The sequence below is a fragment of the Myotis daubentonii genome, chromosome 3 (assembly GCF_963259705.1).
Source record: "Myotis daubentonii chromosome 3, mMyoDau2.1, whole genome shotgun sequence".
Lineage (NCBI taxonomy): Eukaryota > Metazoa > Chordata > Mammalia > Chiroptera > Vespertilionidae > Myotis > Myotis daubentonii.
In genome coordinates, this window is record NC_081842.1 from 57,584,704 (window position 1) to 57,604,328 (window position 19,625).

Genomic DNA, 19,625 nt, shown 5'->3' on the forward strand with positions numbered 1-19,625 from the left:
CCATGGGGAACCCCTCGGCCACGGGGAGCCCCACGGCCACAGGAAGCCCGTGTGTCGGGGCTGGAAGAGGCACTAGAATGCACCCCAGGCCCTCGTGGCCCTCGCCGACTGAGGCTGCGCGCTGACTAACCGGACGTCTCCCGCACACTCTCTGCTGCAACTTAAACGCAAACGGTAGGGAAGACGCCTTAGGACACAATCCTCGGCCTGGCGACCGCTTAAGGGGCAGAGAGCACCTGACAGAGGCGCCCTTCCCGCCCAGCCTCTGGACCCCAAGTGGCCGGTTCCTCCATCGCTACATGGAAGCGAAGGTAGGATCGTTGGGAGAAGTCAAGCTAAGAAGACAGGACGAAAGCCTCATTTTCTTCATCCAACATGTGGGCGGAAGTTACAGATGAGAGAACCGGCAGAGCAGACCAAGCATCCCGATGGCAGAAACGGGGACCTACCCAAGATGGCGCCGGAGGCGAGTAGCAGGCGCGGGAAAGAGGCGGGGGTCGCCCTGATCCAAGATGGCGGTAGCGATGGAGGCGAACCGCTGGGCAGGGAGCGCAGGAGCATCTTTGCCCTCCTCCAAGATGGCGGCCGCCGTGGGCGCGGTCTCTGGCCCCGCCCCCGCCCTCCGCCCCGCCCCCGCCCCGCCCCCCGCCTCCTCGCAGGCCTGAGTCCGGGCGGGCGGTGGTGCTCCCGCTGAGAGCGAGCTCTTGGCACTTGACATGGCGGCAGCGGCGGCGACTGCAGCGACCAAAGGGAATGGGGGCGGCGGGGCCCGGGCCGGGGCCGGCGAGGCCAGCGGCGCGCGGAAGAAAAGGGGCCCGGGGCCTTTGGCCACGGCGTACCTGGTCATCTACAATGTGGTGATGACGGCGGGGTGAGGCTGGGGCTCGGGCGGCGGGGAGCGAGCCGGGCCGGCCAGGGGCTCTGCGGCGGGCGGAGCGGCCGGGCCGGGCCCACCGCGCACAGCGCAGCCGGCGGCCCGGGACCCGGCACTTGGACGCCGGCGCTGCCCCGACTCCCGCCTGGGCGGGGGCCCAGCGAGTTCCCAGGCGGCGGGCGCGGCCCGAGCTGGAGTTCGGGGCCCCACGGGGCGCGGGGCAGGCTGCCCGGGCGCAGGTCCGCGGGCCTCGGAGGCCGGGTGGGCTGGTCCCCTGCCGGGGTGGGGGGCGGTGTGCCGGGCGCCGGTCCCTGCGGCGCGGAGAGCGGGCGGCCGGGCGCGGATGGCGAGCCGTTTCCTCCGAGCGGGTGGAGGACGCTTGGCTGCGGAGGGACCGTGCCTTTAGGCGGCTGTTTTCAAAATCCAGGCTGAGCCCGACAGAATCGGGAGGAAGGGGGAAGCCTTCAAAGTTTTCTGACCGGTGACATGAGCAGAGCTGTGCCTTAGACGAGTTGAGGCTTTTGAAGGCTGATTGGGGTGGGGAAGGCGCTGGCGGTGGAGGGCAGAGCTGCTGGGGAGGAGGGAATGGACCCACCGAACCGCTTCCTTCCTTCCTCTCCTTTCTCCCTCCTGTCTGTCCATTCCTGCCACGGCGGCGGTTTAGTTCTAGTTCTGGCACTAACTAGTTGTGCAACCTTGGATAAATTACTTTATTTCTCTTGGCCTCCGTTTTTTTTGTTTTTTGTTTTTTTTCATCTGCAAAACTAAAGAGTTGGGCTCTCCCAGGTTTCTCCAAGTCTTTGATCCCAAGATTTTGGGTGGGATGGATCACAGGATCAGACTATTCCTTACATATTTTTAAATGTGATGCATATGTAAAACGTTTTCCTTAACCTGTTTATTGTGAAACTTTCAAACATACAGGAAACTTGGAAGAACTGTATAGGGAACATCCATTTTTATTTATTTTTGCAATGGCGGGTGCAAAATTTGAAATATACAGAGTCCCCAATAAAGTATGCACACTAACAGCTGATAGCTCGATTTTAATAAACACTGCTTTTATTCAGAGTGTGTGTATCCATTTTTGGACACCCTATATACAGGCTGTGCAGGGAAAATCTTCCCTCTCAGCCTTCCCTTCCACCCAGACCCCCTCCCTGGGGGCAGCTTACTTTGTGTATCCTTCCCATGCTGATATAAGTGAAAATGTACATGTATTTCCCCCCTTCCCCACGCCTATTTTTAAACACAAATGCTAATGTCACATTAAGTATTAACATCTTGGGAAGATCATGGGCTTTATTGCTAGTGTTAGAAATGGCCAGTGTTGCAACCTGGGCTCCGAGAAGTTGTGACTTGCTTGACGAGGTCACCGAACTAGTTCCTATTAGATCTGGATCTAGAACACACAGGCCAATGAAGAAATATTACAGATGCAAGTTTTCTTTGTCACATAAATGGTCACAGTGATTTTAAAACTATTCAGAACTGTGCGTATTTATATTTATATGTAAAATCCTTGCCTTAGCCAAGGGCATTGTTGAGAACACTGGACCTGGAGAGGGATTTTAGGGTACATTGGGGAAGAAGAAAATAAGTCATTACTCCTGGACAATGAATGTAGACAAGGGGTGGAGGGTAAGGAGTGATATCTAGGAAGAGGAATTAGAACTGTGAGAGTACAGTAAGCTTTTTTCATTAGATACAGCATGACACCATTAAGGAGTTCATTTTTTCTTTTACAAACTATTTGATGTCTTTGTATGACATTTTGTAGAAATAACATGCAATGCTGCAATACATAGTTGAGATTTTACATATAGGTAAATCTGTTACTGCCTTCAAGGAGACATACCTTAATAAAGGTCTGTTCATTTTATTATGGAACTTAAATGAAAAAATATTTCTGGGCCTGAGAAATTTTTTTTTTTTTTTTTGAAAAGGACAGTAGAACAGAAATGTAACGTTTACAGTTACATACACCTAAGTGCTTTCCTGTTTTGCTTTTGGTATTGATTTGGATTTCTTTAATGAATTGATTTTGGGAAATTCAAACTAAAAAAACCCTTTTATTCTTTAAAAACCCCCACAATGTATTCTTATTTCATTTGCAATTTAAAAAGGATAGATTTTAAGATATGGGTATGTTTCAGTGAGATACTTGTAAAAATGACTTAAAACATCTTCTCTCCACCCATTATTACACAAGCCATTTAAATTTTTCCTTTAACACTTTTTTTTCCCTCTTATCTTAGACCCTTTGGCACTTACTTTAGCTGCTCAGAGACTGCTTTAGCTTAGTCCCTTCATTTTGGCCTTGTTCTCAACAGGCAAGGTTGCAAAAAAGCCGAGCTCCAGATGGGTGAGGTGCCACTGTGCTTTTGCAGAGCACTCTTGGTACAGTGCAACATTTCTGTTGGCATTTGAGAGCTATAGTTGATAAATCCAGGACACTGATTCTTGAAGTCACCTCTAGCAATATCTGTTGTTACCACATCTTCCTATTACCTTAAATCCTACTTAGCTTCTTTTATTTTTTTTCTGATTTCTCTTTTTCTCTTTTTCTTAGATGGCTTGTTATAGCAGTTGGTCTGGTGAGAGCATACCTGGCTAAGGGCAGCTATCATAGCCTTTATTATTCCATTGAAAAGCCTTTGAAATTCTTCCAAACTGGAGCCTTATTGGAGGTAGGTCCTGAGATTTGTTGTTGTTGTTGTTGTTGATTTCTATTCTTATAAAAGAAAAACATGCTACTAAATTATAGTGAAGTAGCCATATCTGTTGGGTTTGCTTTAAATTTTGAAGACTTGCCTTATAGTATACTATAATGGTGATACCTAGACCATGTTAAAGTACAGTCTCATTTAACTTGTATTACCTGGAATCTCTTTTACATTCTACTTCTGTTGGAAGTCAAATGAAACAAGCTTATATTGGGTTTTTTAAGCTTCTAGGGACATCTTAGGGAAGTGTTAGCAACCTCAGATACTTTCAGGGGCAGGCATATAATGGAAGCAGGAAATTGTTGGGTATAGAATGTCGGGAGTGGTAGATGTAAGAAATAGTGGACCTGTTTAAAGTTATCCAATGTAAAAAAATTTTTAACAAAAGCTTATTAATTTTCCTATATTAAGGTTAATGTATCTCCAATCCTGCCTCCTGGGGTCAGTATATGTTAAGATTTTAGAGCTGCAAGTGACCGAAACCCAATTCAAAGTATTTTAAGCAAAAAAGGAGGTTACTGGTTTCTGTGGTTGATAAAGATACAGATTTAACTTACAAAATCAAAGGAACCAGCTCAGCAATGAGAACCAAGGATTTGACGTTGCCACACTCTTTCCATCTCTCTCGGCGTATCTCTATTTCTCCTTGAATGTTGGTCTTAGACTCTCCCACTGCATGCTGGCTTCTCCAAATGGTAGGAAACAGAGAGGGGTTTATTTTCACAGTATCTGTGTCACAGTTTTAGGAAAGGATTCTGGTTGGCCTTGCTTAGACCAGTCGCTCTTGCCAGTGGTTAGGCAGGACTAGGAAAGGGGAAATGGGGGTAGCTTTGGGCACACAAAGTCAATAGCTACCAAAAGTTTATTATGGTGAAAAACCTTCTGGTTGAAGAGATTTGGTATTTCATTTCATTTTACTTAGCCTACAGGGCAAGCCCGTTATAACATTCGGAAGGATATTTAAGAAAACATTTACTTCCATGAAATAAGATGTGATACCTCAGCCTCTCACCCTCTCATTTGTAAGCAGAAAACTGTAGTTTTTGTTCTTTCCTCTCAGGAGGCAGAGAGATTTCAATACTGTCTATATTACACAGTTTTGGTAGATGATATGATGAAATGAGTTCCAACTGGAGTCGGAGTGCCTGTATTCTAAGTATGCTGGTCCTACCTATTATTTCATTGTGAATTTGGGCAAGTCATTTATCTCTTGTTCGTCCCATTTTCTCATTTGTAAAATAATTAGGGTAAAGTAGAATTCCAAAGCTCTTTCCTGCCCTAATAGTTTGAGTCTGAGGAAACCACCAAATCCTAGTGTGGGCCATTTTTTGAACTTAGAGTCTTGCAGTTTTTTTGGAAGGAGCAGTAGTAATTGAGTAGTGCTTTGTCTTCCAGAGCTTTGGTTAACACAATATTGTCAGGCTATAAAGAAGCAAGTTTGGATCAAAACCATCAGAAACTGACCCAGTCCTTAATACAGCAAGAAGTTGGAATACTTTGCCTTGGCCAGTGTGGCTCAGTTGGTTGAAGTGTTGTCCTGTACACTGAAAAGTCATGGGTTTGATTCCTAGTCAGGACACATACCCAGGTTGCAGGATTGATCCCCAGTCTGGGTACATGTGAAGTTTCTCTTTCGCACTCCCTCCCCATTCCTTGCTCTAAAGTCAATAAATATATATCCTTGGGTGAGGATTAAAAAAAAAGTTGTAATACTTTAATAATTTAAAGGGGATTCTATCTCTGTAAGACTTTATAATATTGGAGATATTATTTAAAAAATGTAAGTATATCTTAGGAAAGATGGTGACATTAAATAGTATGATACAAAATCCACTCAGGAATCAAATCATAGACTTTGAAGGATTAATCCAGGGTTATCCCTATTGAATTTTAAACAGGGATTTAAGGAAATAATTTGAATTTTTGGTTTTATCTCTGTTATTCCCACTGAGAAGCAAATAGGTAGCAAATCCTGGGTTTGCTTTTTGGGGAAAGAACTCTGCATAATGAAGTGAAGACTCCCAGGAATATGCAGAGAATTAGCAGTGATTATAGGAGACTACTCAGCCTTACTAAAACCACTGCTTGTGTTGTCGCTTGGGAGTGTTATATTGTCCCCCCAACTTACATTGTACAATAATTACATGTGCATAGTATTTAAAGATGGGTTATCCTTATGGGAACTATTAGTGCATGACAGTATAGCTTGTTTACAGGAAGAGAAAATGAATGCAGGGAGGTCAGCTACTCATTGTGTCACTATGCTGAATATTTAGAAGGTTCTGTGGGTGTTTGCTTGAAAAGAAAATAGAGATTACTTGTTCTCCGGGAACTTCAAACCTTAGGAAAATATAACACTGCCTTTTAAAAGATTTTGAAACATTTACCAAGCAAGTACAAATGGGCATGTCGTGGTGTAATACAAAAAGACAATTTCGTTTCTGAGGAAATTATAATTTTTTTGCAAAATGGGTGCAAGGATATATTGATTTGGTGTTACAGTAATATAGCTTTTCTAATTTTTTAGTTCATAGTCATCTAAGAATGTCTTGAGTATTTTTTATAGAAAACGTTTTCAAATTATTCCAAGGGTGATAATTTAAGTATGTGTTTGAGTCGCTGTAATGGGTGCTGTGGATATTGAGCCTTTGCTACAAGGCTTTTAATAAAAAGCTTAAAATCTTATTGGGTAGATGATTATAATAGGTCCTTTGGCTAGAAATTACAGAACCTCCTTAACTAACTTATACAATAAAGGAGATTTATGATAAGATATAGGATGTTCCATGGAATCCAAGGGCAGGGATGACACTGGGTCCTAGGAATGGCCTGCAGTCAGGGACTGGAGCACCATAGGGAACCCAGGAGTTCTAGCTCAGTCCCTTACCTCTGCTGTTCACTCTCTCTTTGTCTCTAATTCTTTCTTGTCTTCTTGCAAACTAGTTTTTTTGGTTTCTTAGTTTACATAACAGACAATGGTAACAGAAAAGCCCCTGAGGTTGCAGTTCCTGCAATCAAAAGAGCAGCTAGTTGGAAACTGAATCTTACCCCGAATTCCACATTCCCAGTGAAGGGCCTAATTTATCCAGTTTGAATCAGGAGCTTATTCCTGGACCAATCACATGCATACAGGAGCAAGGTTACATTCATTACATAGAAGTTGGAAAGGAGAGGTGATTTCTAGAAAAGGGGTGTTAGGTAGAAAGCCCAAGCAGTATTTACCAAAGTACTGAGATACAATACAAGGAAGATGATAGTGTATGAGATAATTTATAAATTGACAGAAAGTAAATATTGATAATCTGTGAGCCAAGAGATCAATATGTGAACAAATACAGTCTGTGTTGCAGAGTATTGGCTAATTCTGAGGTCTAATTAACATAGGTAACAAAAATATATTTAAAGATGCCATCATCCTATACTAATAAAAGAGAAAAATGGTAATTGGCGTACGACCGATACCTTTTTCATTGGCTAATCAGTGAGGTATGCAAATTAACTGCCAACTATGATGGCAGTTAACCGCCAAAAAAGATGGCGGCTAATTTGCATATTGCAGGCAGGATGGTACAGCGCCATGAGAGAGCGGGTTGGGGGTGTGAGTGCCCGAGACCTGATCCCGCCGGTAGACTTGGACGCGGGCCGGCGAGGCGGCTGCGGCGTCCGCCCGCACTCACGCCGCCAACCCGCGAGAGCAGGTAGGGGGTGTGAGTGCCAGCGGTCGCCCGGGACCCGATCCGGCCGGCAAACCCGGACGTGGGGCGGCTGCGGCGTGAGTGCCGGTGGTCGCCCGGGACCCAATCACGCGGGCCTGCGGGGCGGCTGCAGCGGTCGCCCGGGACCCGATCCGGCCGGCAAACCGGGACGCGAGCGGGCGGGGCGGCTGCGGCATCTGCCTGCACTCACGCCCTCAACCCGGGAGAGTGGGTTGGGGGCGTGAGTGCTGGTGGTCGCCCGGGACCCGATCACGCGGGCCGGCAGGGCGACTCGCCCCCAACCCGCTCTCCCGCCCAGCAGGGGACCCTCATTTCCCCCCATCACTGGTTCTGCCCCCAGCCCAGGCCTGATGCCTCTGTCAGAGGCGTCAGGCCTGGGCTGGGGTCAACGCCTGAGACCTCCCAGTATGTGAGAGGGGGCAGGCTGGGCTGAGGGACACTCCCCCCACACACACACACCCAGTGCACGAATTTCGTGCACCGGGCCCCTAGTGTACCATATAATCAAAGTGAGATATCTCTGTACCATAAAATGAATTACTAGTACATATTATAACATGGGTGAATCTTGAAAACATGCTCTGTGAAAGAAAGAAGCCAGGCACAAAAAGCCACATTGTGTGATTCCATTTATATGAAATGTCCAGAATAGGCAAATCCATAGAGACAGAAAGTAAAAGGCGAAAGATTTATACGATCTGAAGAGAAACCAGAGAAGAGACAGAAAGTAGCTTGTTGGTTGCCAGGGGTTGTGGGGAGTGACTGGTAATGGGTACAGGATTTATTCTTAAGGTGATGAAAATATTACAGAATTGGATAGTGGTGACGGTTGTACAACCTGGTGGACTTACTAAAAGCCACAGAACTGTACACTTTAAATGGGTGAATTTTATGGTCTGTGAATTATATCTCAGTTTTTAAAAAATGCCATCCTATATAATAGGCAAATTGACTGAACAATGAATGACTGGTTGTTATGATGTGCACTGACCACCAGGGGCAGATGCTCAACGCAGGAGCTGCCCCCTGGTGGTCAGTGCACTCCCACAGGGGGAGTGCTGCTCAGCCAGAAGCCGGGCTCACTGCTGGAGAGCACAGCTGTGGAGGTGGTAGCCTCTCCCACCTCCACAGCAGTCGGACATCCCCCTGAGGGCTCCTGGACTGCGAGAGGCAAGAGGACACAGGCCAGGCTGAAGGACCTCCTCCTCCCCTCCGCCCCCGTGCAGGAATTTCATGTACCAGGTCTCTAGTAAATCTATAATGACCTATAATGATAAGTTTCCTTTTTACTTCATTCTTATTTGGGATTCATGATATTTAGGGGTAAGGACAGATTCTTACGTTTGCAGCTTTGTTAAGAGTAGAGTGAAAGTTTAGAAATTAGTAGATTGATGCTACATTATGTCAGTTTAAATTTATTTTTGAGAGAATTCAGACTTCTGAATATGTTTAGTTAACATAAAACTGTAATTGTAGCAGACACTTTCAAATACTTATGATTGGATATGCCTGTGATTGACAGTCTTTACTCACCCCCAAGTCTTCACCTCCTATTGCCCCTGTGCCCCTGTGGCTATGCATCTATATATATAAAACCCTAAGCGGCCGAGCAGATGATGCGCACTGACCACCAGGGGGCAGACGCTCAATGCAGGAGCTGCCCCCTGGTGGTCAGTGCACTCCCACAGTGGGAGTGCTGCTCAGCTGACCAGTGGTATCAGATGCTGGGCTCATGGCTGGCGAGCACAGCTTCAGTGGCATGAGCCTCTCCCACCTCCAGGGCAGCGCTACCAAGCAGCAGCAGCAGCAGAGGCAGGCACCCCTGGGCTGGGATGAGTGGGAGCTGCACCCGGCCTGGGCTCAGGCTCCTTCCCGGCCACCTGCCACTTCCCGCACTGCTACATCCCTCGGTGGGGGGATGTCGGACCAGCCTGATCTCCGCAGGGATGCAAGAGGGCACAGGCCAGGCTGAGGGACCCCACTGGTGCATGAATCCGTGCACTGGGCCTCTAGTATCTATATAATAAAGAGCCAGGGTCCTAATGACCAATTACGACCAAAGATTCAACCAAAGGTTTGCCACAACCCAGCACTGACTGGGGCCGCTGCAGGTGCCCCAACACAGCACTGACTGCCTAGGGGGCTGCGGATCAGGCCCGGAGAGAGGCCTGCAGAGAAAGAGGCAGGGTCTGATCCATAGCCTCTGTGGCAGCCATTGATCAGAACTTGCCTCTCTTTCTCTCCCGGCCTGGCCAACAGCCACACCTCCATTTCTCTCCAGGCCTCCACCGGGGCTGCTGATCAGCCTCGCCCTTCTGATCAGGCCCCATTGATAGGCCCAGAGATGCTGACTGGTATAGAAACTGACCAATCAGAACCAAACCTGGGTGAATGTAAGGAGCCAATGGCTGCCTAAGAGGCAGAGCTTTTGACACCAACTGGCATAGAAACTGACTAATCAGAACCAAATCTGGGTGAATGTAAGGAGCCAATGGCTACCTAAGAGGCGGAGCCTTTAATGCTGACTGGCATAGAAACTGACCAATGAGAACCAAATTGGCTGGCAGAGGAGGGCAGTTGGTGAGATCAGGCCTGCACGGGAGGGCAGTTGGAAGCGAGATCAGGTTGACAGGGGAGGGCAGTTAGGGGTGATCAGGCAGGCAGAGGCAGTTAGGGGTGATCAGGACAGCAGGGGAGAGCAGTTGGGGGTGAGATCAGGCCGGCAAGGGAGGGCAGTTAGAGGTGATCAGGCAGGCAGAGGAAGTTGAGGGTGAGATCAGGTCGACAGGGGAGAGCAGTTGGGGGCTCGATCAGGCCAGCAGGGGAGGGCAGATAGGGGCGATCAGACAGGCAGGCATAGGCAGTTAGGGGTGATCAGGCAGGCAGGCAGAGAGGTTAGGATGATCGGGCAGGCAGAAGGGTTAGGGGCAATTAGGCAGGCAGGCAGGTGAGTGGTTAGGAACCAGCAGTCCCAGATTGTGAGAGGGGTGTCCGACCGCCGGGATCAGGCCTAAACCAGCATTCGGACATCCCCTGAGGAGTCCCCGATTGGAGTGGGTGCAGGTCCCTCTCCATGCATGAATTTTGTGCATCAGGCTTCTAGTGAGTACAGTGGGGCCTTGACTTACGAGTGTCCCGACTAAGGAGTCTTTTGAGATACCAGCATTGAGTTGACAGAGTAATTTGAGTTAACGAGCTCGGTCTCGGAACGAATTAAACTCGTAAGTCAAGGCCCCACTGTATATAAGTTCTTTGTTTTATCTCTTCTCTTCCTCCCAACCCCCACACCGAGGTATGTCAGTCTGTTCTATGCCTCCATGCTTTGGGTCTTATTTTGGTCCGTTCATTTTTTTCATTTGATTCCACAAGTAAGTGAGATCATGTGACATTTGTCTTTCTCAGAACTACCTTTTTATTCTGAAGACTTGATTTGAGAAAACAGACCTCTAAGAGAGATTTCTGAAAAGCCAGCAGAGCAAGTCATAGTGGAAGTAGCTAACATAGGCAGGAATGACAACAAACCAGAAAAGCCAGCTTCAAAAACAACATGAAAACCAGAGGGAAAATAGAACTTGGGTATAATTGATAAGTGTCACAACATTAGAAGGGAAAGGGGAGTCTGTGGGAAATAGGAGCCCACCCACACAGGCCTCACTCTTGACAACTGAGGTACGTAGAAGCAAATTGTTATGGTATTAAAAGAAGTTAGTGACTATAGAAAGAAATGTACTGAAATTTAAAAAGGACTGAAAATATTGATGGTGGCAGTCAGGGCAGGAAGGGAGGCCTTAGTGCAGAGAGATAGGTGATACTGAATATTCAAGAAAAGCAGGAGTTCCCAGTTAAGATCTCAGATAAAGTAGGTTACAGAGCAGAAGCCACTGGGAATTTTCAGAGTTCACTATTGAAAAGTAAAAGAGAACATTACAAAATAGTAGTGCCAAGCACATCAGAGATATTGTGTATTAGTGGAATCTGAACAACAGAAAATCAAAATATATAGAAAAGTAGTGAAACTCAATGGACTAATAAGGCAATATTGTATCTAGAAAACAGATTGAGGGCATGCAGTTTGTCAATTAGTAAGGCTACCAGAAGTAGAAAAGGTTGGAATGTATAATTCTTAAGTAATTGGGGGAAATTATAGAAAACTTTTCTGAACTGAAAGACACTATGGTTATTGAGAGCATGTAGAGTTCCACATAGGAGCTGTTTTTGAAGACAAGAAATCCCTTCCCTTCCTAGGCATCTATTTGTTAAATTTTTAAACTTAAAACAAAGATAAGTGATTTCTAGCAAAAAAGAGAAGATCTTAAAATGTAATAGTAAAAACACCCACAAAAAGTAATGAAACTTTGAAAGAACCTTATCAAAGGATATTTAACTGTTATACACTGAGTGGCCAGATTATTATGACCGCCTGATGTTTGTAGACAAATTAACTATAATTTCGCACTGAAGTTGCTAGAGGGTCAGACCATTATAAATAGGGAGGCAGATTGTTTACCATGACAGTAGAAGTGATTTTTTTTTTTCTGAAGATATGGGTAAACAACGTGATTTAACAGCCTTTGAACATGGGATATATTTGAACATGAGTGGCCAGATCATTATGACCACCCTATCAGTACTTCGTTGGGCCACCTTTTGCCTTCAATACTGCAGCGATTCTTCTTGGCATTGACTTCCACGAGATGTTGAAAGGTGATGTGAGAAATCTAACACCATGCCTGATGAATAGCACTGTCCAGTTCTGTGAGATTTGATGGTTGTGGAACCAGCTGCCTGATGGCTCTTTTAACTTCATCCCACAAATGCTCAATTGGATTGAGATCTGGTGATTGTGGGGGCTACCTAAGCAAGGTAAAGTCTCCCTCATGTTCTTGAAACCACTCCTGCACAATACGAGCATCGTGGCATGGCACATTGTCTTGTTGGAAGAAGCCATCTCCATTGGGATACGCCATCAACATGATTGGATGAACTTGATCAGCAACGATATTTAGGTATGTTGTGCTATTCAGACGTTCCACACGAATTAAAGGGCCCAATCATGCCAGGAAAACATGCCCCAAATCATAACACTGCCCCCACCGGCTTGAAGGGTTGTACTCATGCATGTGGGGTGCATGCTTTCATGTTGTTTCCGCCAAATTCTCACTCTGCCATCTGCATGATGCAACCGGAAACGTGATTCATCGGACCACATGACTTTTTTCCAATGCTTGACTGTCCAATCCTTGTGTTCCTGTGTGAATTGGAGGTGTTTTATCTTGGTAACTGCAGACAGCAAAGGTGTTCGAACAGGCCTTCGGCTTCCATATCCCATACGATGCAGTGTATGGCTAATTTGCCTACAAACATCAGGTGGTCATAATAATCTGGCCACTCATGTTCAAATATATCCCATGTTCAAAGGCTGTTAAATCACGTTGTTTACCCATATCTTCAGAAAAAAAATCACTTCTACTGTGATGGTAAACAACCTGCTTCCCTATTTATAATGGTCTGGCCCTCTAGCAACTTCAGCACGAAATTATAGCTAATTTGCCTACAAATGTCAGGTGGTCATAATAATCTGGCCACTCAGAGTATAATAAAGAAATACAATTAACCAAGTCTTGAGCATTGTCCAGTGGAACTTTCTGCAGTGGTAACATTCCAAATATGTGCTGTCTGTTAACAGTAGCCACTAGTCATATGTGGCTATTGAGCCTTTGAAATGTGGCTGGTGGGATAGAGAAACTTTAATTTTATTTACTTTTTATTTAAATTTGAACAGGCACATGTGTATTGGTGGAATCTGAACAACAGAACAGCTGGGTAGTACAGCTTTAGACCATAGTACATATTGGAAGATGTCACATAGAATTTCATGAGATATTTCAGCTTTTATCAGGGTAGAATGAAGTGGAAAGAATGATAGTAAGTGAACAAAGGAAGGCCAATCTAACAATGAAAATTTTTTTAGAAAAGATGTTTCTAAATAACCTATTGTGGAAAATGGCATTAGTGTTGTTGAGGTTAAAATTTAAAACTAAAATTAGCCTGTTGCAAGTAGGTGAAATATAAGGGTTCAAAAGGTCAGTGGGGGGAAAAGGGGACATATGTAATATTTTCAAGAAGAAAGATTTAAGACAAAAAGAGGAGAGAACTGTTTACCACACAATTTCAAGAGAGATTTTGACTCTGGCAAGTCTTCTAAGTTTTTTTTCCAATGAAATATGCTTAGTTTAGTTCAGTGATTCTCAGTGGATCTCAACAAGAGCAGTCCCACCCTCCACAGTGCACTCTGGAAAATTGTGAAGGTATTTTGATCACCACAATGGATAGGGATACTGCTAGATATGCTACAATGCCTAAGACAGTCCAACTCAGTGAAGATTCATTCTGCATCCCCGTTCCCCTCCCCAACTTTGTATATTCTCTCCAGGCTAACCCCTCTAAAGATATAAATTGATAGTCTTGTACATATTAATACTAAAACATCTTCATGAGAAGTTAAAAAGCTTATTAAGTTAGAAGATGGTTGTTGTCTTCGTTTTCTATTGCTGCATAACAAAATATTACAAACTTAGCAACTTAAACAATGCTCATTTATTATTAGCCCATGGCTCAGTAAGTCAAGAGGCTGGGTTCTCTGCTCAGGATCTTACAAGACAGAAATCAAGGTGTCAGCCAGGCTGACTCGGGGGGCTTTGGGAAGAATCTGTATCTCAGCTTATTTAGTTTATTGGCAGAATCCTGTTCCTTGTGGTCGTAGTCTGAAGTCCCCATTTCCTTGCTGGCTGTCAGGCTAGAGATCATTATCCTAGCTCCTAGAAGCTACTCTCCAATCTTTGCCTATGGCCCCCTCCATCTTTGAAGCCAACAAGGCTCATAGAATCCTTGTTCTTTGAATATCTCTGAACTCCTGCCACCAGCTGGAGAAAATGCTGCTTTAAAAGGGATCACATAGTGGGGTCAGGCCTACCCATATAATCTCCATACCTTAAAATCAGTTGATTTGGGACTTCAATTTCATTTGCAAAATACCTAGATTAGTGTTTAATTGCATAACCAAGGAACAGGAATCTTGGGGAATTACCTTTAGAATTCTGCCTACCACAGCTGGTATGAAGAGGGAACCTAAATGAAATAAAGGTGTCATCTCCAAATAATTGAGTAATTTGTTCACTTGGCACATTCTGTACTGTAGGTATTATAGCATTTCCAGCTTGCATATTTAGGTGAAAAGGATTTCAGTGCAATAGTGTTATTGCAAAAGCAATGAAACACTAAAAATATGTAACAGGAGATTTGAGGTTCCTGTTCAGATTTTAGTTATTAAGTTAGTGGAGACATGCAAGGGTCTTACTGGATTTCTTTCATATGGACTATTTTAATAATATTTCTTATTACTGCCTTTTGGGGGATTGCTGTAGTTTTTATGTTTTATCCTAAAGCTATCCCCAACCTATTATACAGCTGCTTTTATTGCCTCTTGCATTACTGGTTGTTGTTTTCTAATCCATCTTCTATTCCTTATTACACCAATCAAAGAAAATGGATTCCAAGGTCTTTTTATAAACTAGACAGATTGAATATCTCAGCAGGATTTCAAGGCAGAAGGATGTTTTCTGTGATAGTTGCTTTTTACCCCATCCCATGATATAATCTTTGGGATTATTTTGACACCACACTTATAAATGAATAAAACCTAGCTGACAATAATATTGTACTTCCTGGAGAGAAACCAAGATGGCGGCATAGGTAAACACCGGAAATTGCTGCCTCACACAACCACTTCAAAAATACAACTAAAAGACAAAACGGACATCATCCAGAACCACAGGAAGGCTGGCTGAGTGGAAATTCTACAACTAGAAGGAAAGAGAAAAGCACACTGAGACTCAGAGGAGGTGCGGAAGTAAAGTGCAGAGGTACGGAGGCACACGTGGAAAGGGCTGGCAGCTGAGGACACGGTTGTCTTTTTCAATCGGGAGGGAGTCTCAAGCTCCCGACTGCTCTGAACTCCAGTTCCGGGCGAGTCTCTGGGGACCCAGACTCATACGGGGAGAAACTGGACTGTTTGGCATCTGTCGGAACTCGAGGGCGGCTTTCTCTCAGAGGTGCTTGCAGCGATTACCGGGACACTGAGATGCCGGGCCTCTTAGGGTAGGACTGAGGAGCAGCCAAAGCTGCTTGCTCCACCCTGTTGATTCCCTGAGACCCCGCCCCACCCAAGCTGTGTGCAGAAGCTTTTGCATATGAAAGGCCTGGCCCTTTGCAATCTGAAAATTACCTAACAAACTGCAGCTGGTTCAGAGAGACCCAGAACTTCCAAAAGAAGGCCCAAGGCCCCACAGCAGCTTGCATTGCTTCACAGCTGGGCCTCATCTGGGCACCTCCAAAGCCCAAACAAAGAAGAGGAATCTGCAGATCTCTCCATAGCTCCTGCTGGGTAGCCTCAGGCAGAGGCTAAATTAGCACCTCCTTAGAGATCCAAGAGCCAGTGTACCCAGTGGTCAGAGTGGGACCATCCAGATTACAACTCCTCAGATCCATAAGGGACACACTCAGCGGGCAGACTCAGTGAGCACCAAAGCCCCACTGAAGCAAGTCTTGCCCCAGAAGGGTGTGTTCAGCACAGAAGTTCTCCCACTGTAGACACAGCTGATTCTCACAGCCAATTGGCCTGGAGGTCAATTCCTCTTGGTGATACCTACAACAACCAAGGCTTAACTACAATAAGACTGTGCACAAAACCCACAAAGGGGTGCACCAAGAGTGCCCACCTCAGGTAATTGGGGAGGCTGCGCCACTGGGCCCTATAGGACACCTAGCACACAAAACCACTCTACCAACGCAGGGAAGCAGCCAAAATGCAGAGACAGAGAAACAGGACACAAATGACAGAAATGGAGGAAAGCAAACGACTGGATAGAGTTTAAAACCACGGTTATAAGGTTTTTCAAGAATTTTCTAGAAACTGCCAATAAATTTAGTGAGACCCTAGAGATTATGAAAAAAGACCAACTAGAAATTAAGCATACACTTACTGAAATAAAGAATAATATACAGAGATCCAACAGCAGACTAGAGGATTGCAAGAATCAAGTCAAAGATTTGAAATACCAAGAAGCAAAAAACACCCAACCGGAAAAGCAAAATGAAAAAAGAATCCAAAAATACGAAGATAGTGTAAGGAACCTCTGGGACACCTTCAAGTGTACCAACATCCGAATTATAGGGGTGCCAGAAGAAGAGAGAGAGCAAGATATTGAAAACCTATTTGAAGAAATAATGACAGAAAACTCCCCCTACCTGGTGAAAGAAATAGACTTACAAGCCCAGGAAGCACAGAGAAACCCAAACAAAAGGAATCCAAAGAGGACCACACCAAGACACATCATAATTAAAATGCCAAGAGCAAAAGACAAAGAATCTTAAAAGCAGCAAGAGAAAAACAGTCAGTTACCTACAAGGAGTACCCATACGACTGTCAGCTGATTTCTCAACAGAAACTATGCAGGCCAGAAGGGAGTGGCAAGAAATATTCAAAGTGATGAATACCAAGAACCTACAACCAAGATTACTTTATCCAGCAAAGCTATCATTCAGAATTGAAGGTCAGATAAAGAGCTTCACAGATAAGGAAAAGCTAAAGGAGTTCACCACCACCAAACCAGTATTATATTAAATGCTTTAAGAAGAGGAAGAGGAAGAAAAAGGTAAAGATACAAATTATGAACAACAAATACACATCTATCAACAAGTGAATCTAAAAATCAAGTGAATAAATAATCTGATGAACAGAGTAAACTGGTGAATATAATAGAATCAGGGACATAGAAAGGAAGTGGACTGGACAAAAATGCACCTATGGATGAGGACAGTGGGCGGGGGAGGGGGGTGGTAAGGGCAGAGGGTGGGGTGGGAACTGGGTGGAGGGGAGCTATGGGGGAAAAAAGAGGAACAACTGTAATAATCTGAACAATAAAGATTTAATTAAAAAAAAAATATTGTACTTCCTCATTCTCTACTTTGACTTGTATTTATCTTGGCATATTATTCCACTTCACTTAAGATTACTTTTGTATTTTCATTATTATCTCTTTTTAAAAAATTTTTATTGATTGATTTTAAAGAGAGAGAGGAAGGGGAAGAGAAAAAGAGGTAGAGAGAAAGAGAAACATGGATTTTTTATTCCACTTATCCATGCATTTGTGGTTGATTCTTGTATGTGCTCTAACCAGGGATCGAACCCAAAACCTTGGCATATTGGGACAACACTCTACCAACTGAACTACCCAACCAGGACTATTTTACTATATTTTTGCAAAGTGGTTTCTGATATTTTTAAATTTAAACTTATTCATTATAAGTTGGTATATACATCTGACTGCTTCATTATGTCATACATTGTCCCCAAATATTTATATGCTGAAATACATATTTAAAAAAATAAATTACTGTCTTTTTTATTTCTTTATAAATCAGTTAGAACATTGTATTTTTCTGAATTTTTTTTGTGTGGGTAGGTTATATCATCTATGAATTGCACTTCAGGTTAGTAGAGGAGGCATTATAAAATATATGTGATTAAAAAGGGGAGATTTGGTCTAATAGGACTAAGACCCACTGAGTCATCATGTAAAGAAAGCATGATAGTCCTTAAGCACTATGTATACCCTTTCCTGTAAAGTCTTATTGTTAATCAGCAGCCTGGATGTCTTGTCACATACATGGATAGAGTAAGTTTTCAAATATGCTTTTCATCCATGTCTTTCATTCCTCATTTTAATAATCTACATATATCTTTTTGCTTTCTTCAACTTTGCAGCAGGAGGTTCAGCTCATCTCGTGATATTCATACATTTGAGATTCTTAGCAGTGTTTTCTTTAGGAAAAGATTATAAGATTTGCAGAATAGTAATTATTTTCTCTTACTAGTTATAAACAAACTAGAGGCCCGGTGCACAAAAATTTGTGCACTTGGGTGGTAGTGGGGGGGGTCCCTCAGCCCGGCCTGTGCCCTCTCACAGTCTGGGACCCCTCGGGAGATAATGACATGCTGGCTTAGGCCCACTCCCGGGTGGCAGAGGGCAAGCCCAATCCCTAGGTGCCTGCCCCGCAGACCCTGGTCGGGCTCAGAGCAGGGCCGATTGGGGAGTTGGGGCACCGCCCCCTGTCATGCACAGAGCAGGGCGGATCAGGAGGTTGCGATGCCACCCTCAGTCACACTCAGGGTAGGGCCAATTGGGGGGTTGGGGCACCGCCCCCTGTCACACTCAAGGCAGGGTCGATGGGGAGGTTGCGGCGCCACCCCCTGTCACGCACAGAGCAGGGCGGATCAGGGGATTGTGGTGCCACCCCTGTCACATACAGAGCCGGCCGATCAGGGGGTTGGGGCGCTGCCCCCTGTCACGCACAGAGCAGGGCCCATCAGGTGGGTTGGGGCTCCGCACCCTGTCACACACAGAGCAGGGCCCATCAGGGGGGTTGGGGCTCCGTACCCTGTCACACACAGAGCAGGGCCGATCAGGGGGTTGTGGAGCTCACCCCTGTCACACACAGAGCAGGGTCGATCAGGGGGTTGGGGAGCTCCCCCCTGTCATGCACAGTGCAGGGTCGATCAGGGGGTTGGGGAGCTCCCCCCTGTCATGCACAGAGCAGGGCCGATCAGGAGGTTGTGATGTCACCCTCAGTGACACTCAGGGTAGGGCCAATTGGGGGTTGGGGTGCCGCCCCCGTCACACTCAAGGCATGGGATGGGGAGGTTGGGATGCTGCCCTGTCACCCACAGAGCAGGACCGATCAGGGGGTTGGGGCACTACCCCCTGTCACACTCAGGGCAGGGCTGATGGGGAGGTTGCAGCTCCACCCTGTCACCCACAGAGCAGGGCCGATCAGGGGGTTGGGGCACTACCCCCTGTCACACTCAGGGCAGGGCCAATGTGGAGGTTGCGGCTCCACCCTGTCACACACAGAGCAGGGTCCATGGGGGAGTTGGGGGGCTGCACCCTGTCGCACACAGAGCAGGGCCGATCAGGGGCTTGGGGCGCCTTCCCCTGTCATGAACAGAGCAGGGCGGATAGGGAGGTTGTGGCCCCACCCCCTGTCACACACAGAGCCGCAGGGCGATCAGGGGGTTTGGGCGCTGCCCCCTGTCATGCTGCTCCAGGGGCCAGGAGGCCTCGTGGCTCTGCTGATCCCGGTGCTGAGAGGCATATTACCCTTTTACTATATAGGATAGAGGCCTGGTGCACGGGTGGGGACCGGCTGGTTTGCCCTGAAGGGTGTCCTGGATCAGGGTGGGGGTCCCGC

General features: G+C 45.7%; 1 protein-coding gene across 1 annotated transcript in view; it reads left to right on the plus strand.

The window, feature by feature from the left end:
• Positions 1 to 647: 647 nt before the first annotated feature.
• The window catches only part of HACD2 (3-hydroxyacyl-CoA dehydratase 2), an 85,815-nt gene continuing 66,837 nt past the window's right edge, over positions 648 to 19,625 (plus strand). Inside the window, exons 1-2 of the mRNA XM_059687641.1 lie at positions 648 to 871; positions 3,447 to 3,564. Of these exons, the coding sequence (XP_059543624.1) occupies positions 717 to 871; positions 3,447 to 3,564 (273 nt within the window). The 5' untranslated portion in view covers positions 648 to 716. The remainder of the gene's footprint in view (positions 872 to 3,446; positions 3,565 to 19,625) is intronic.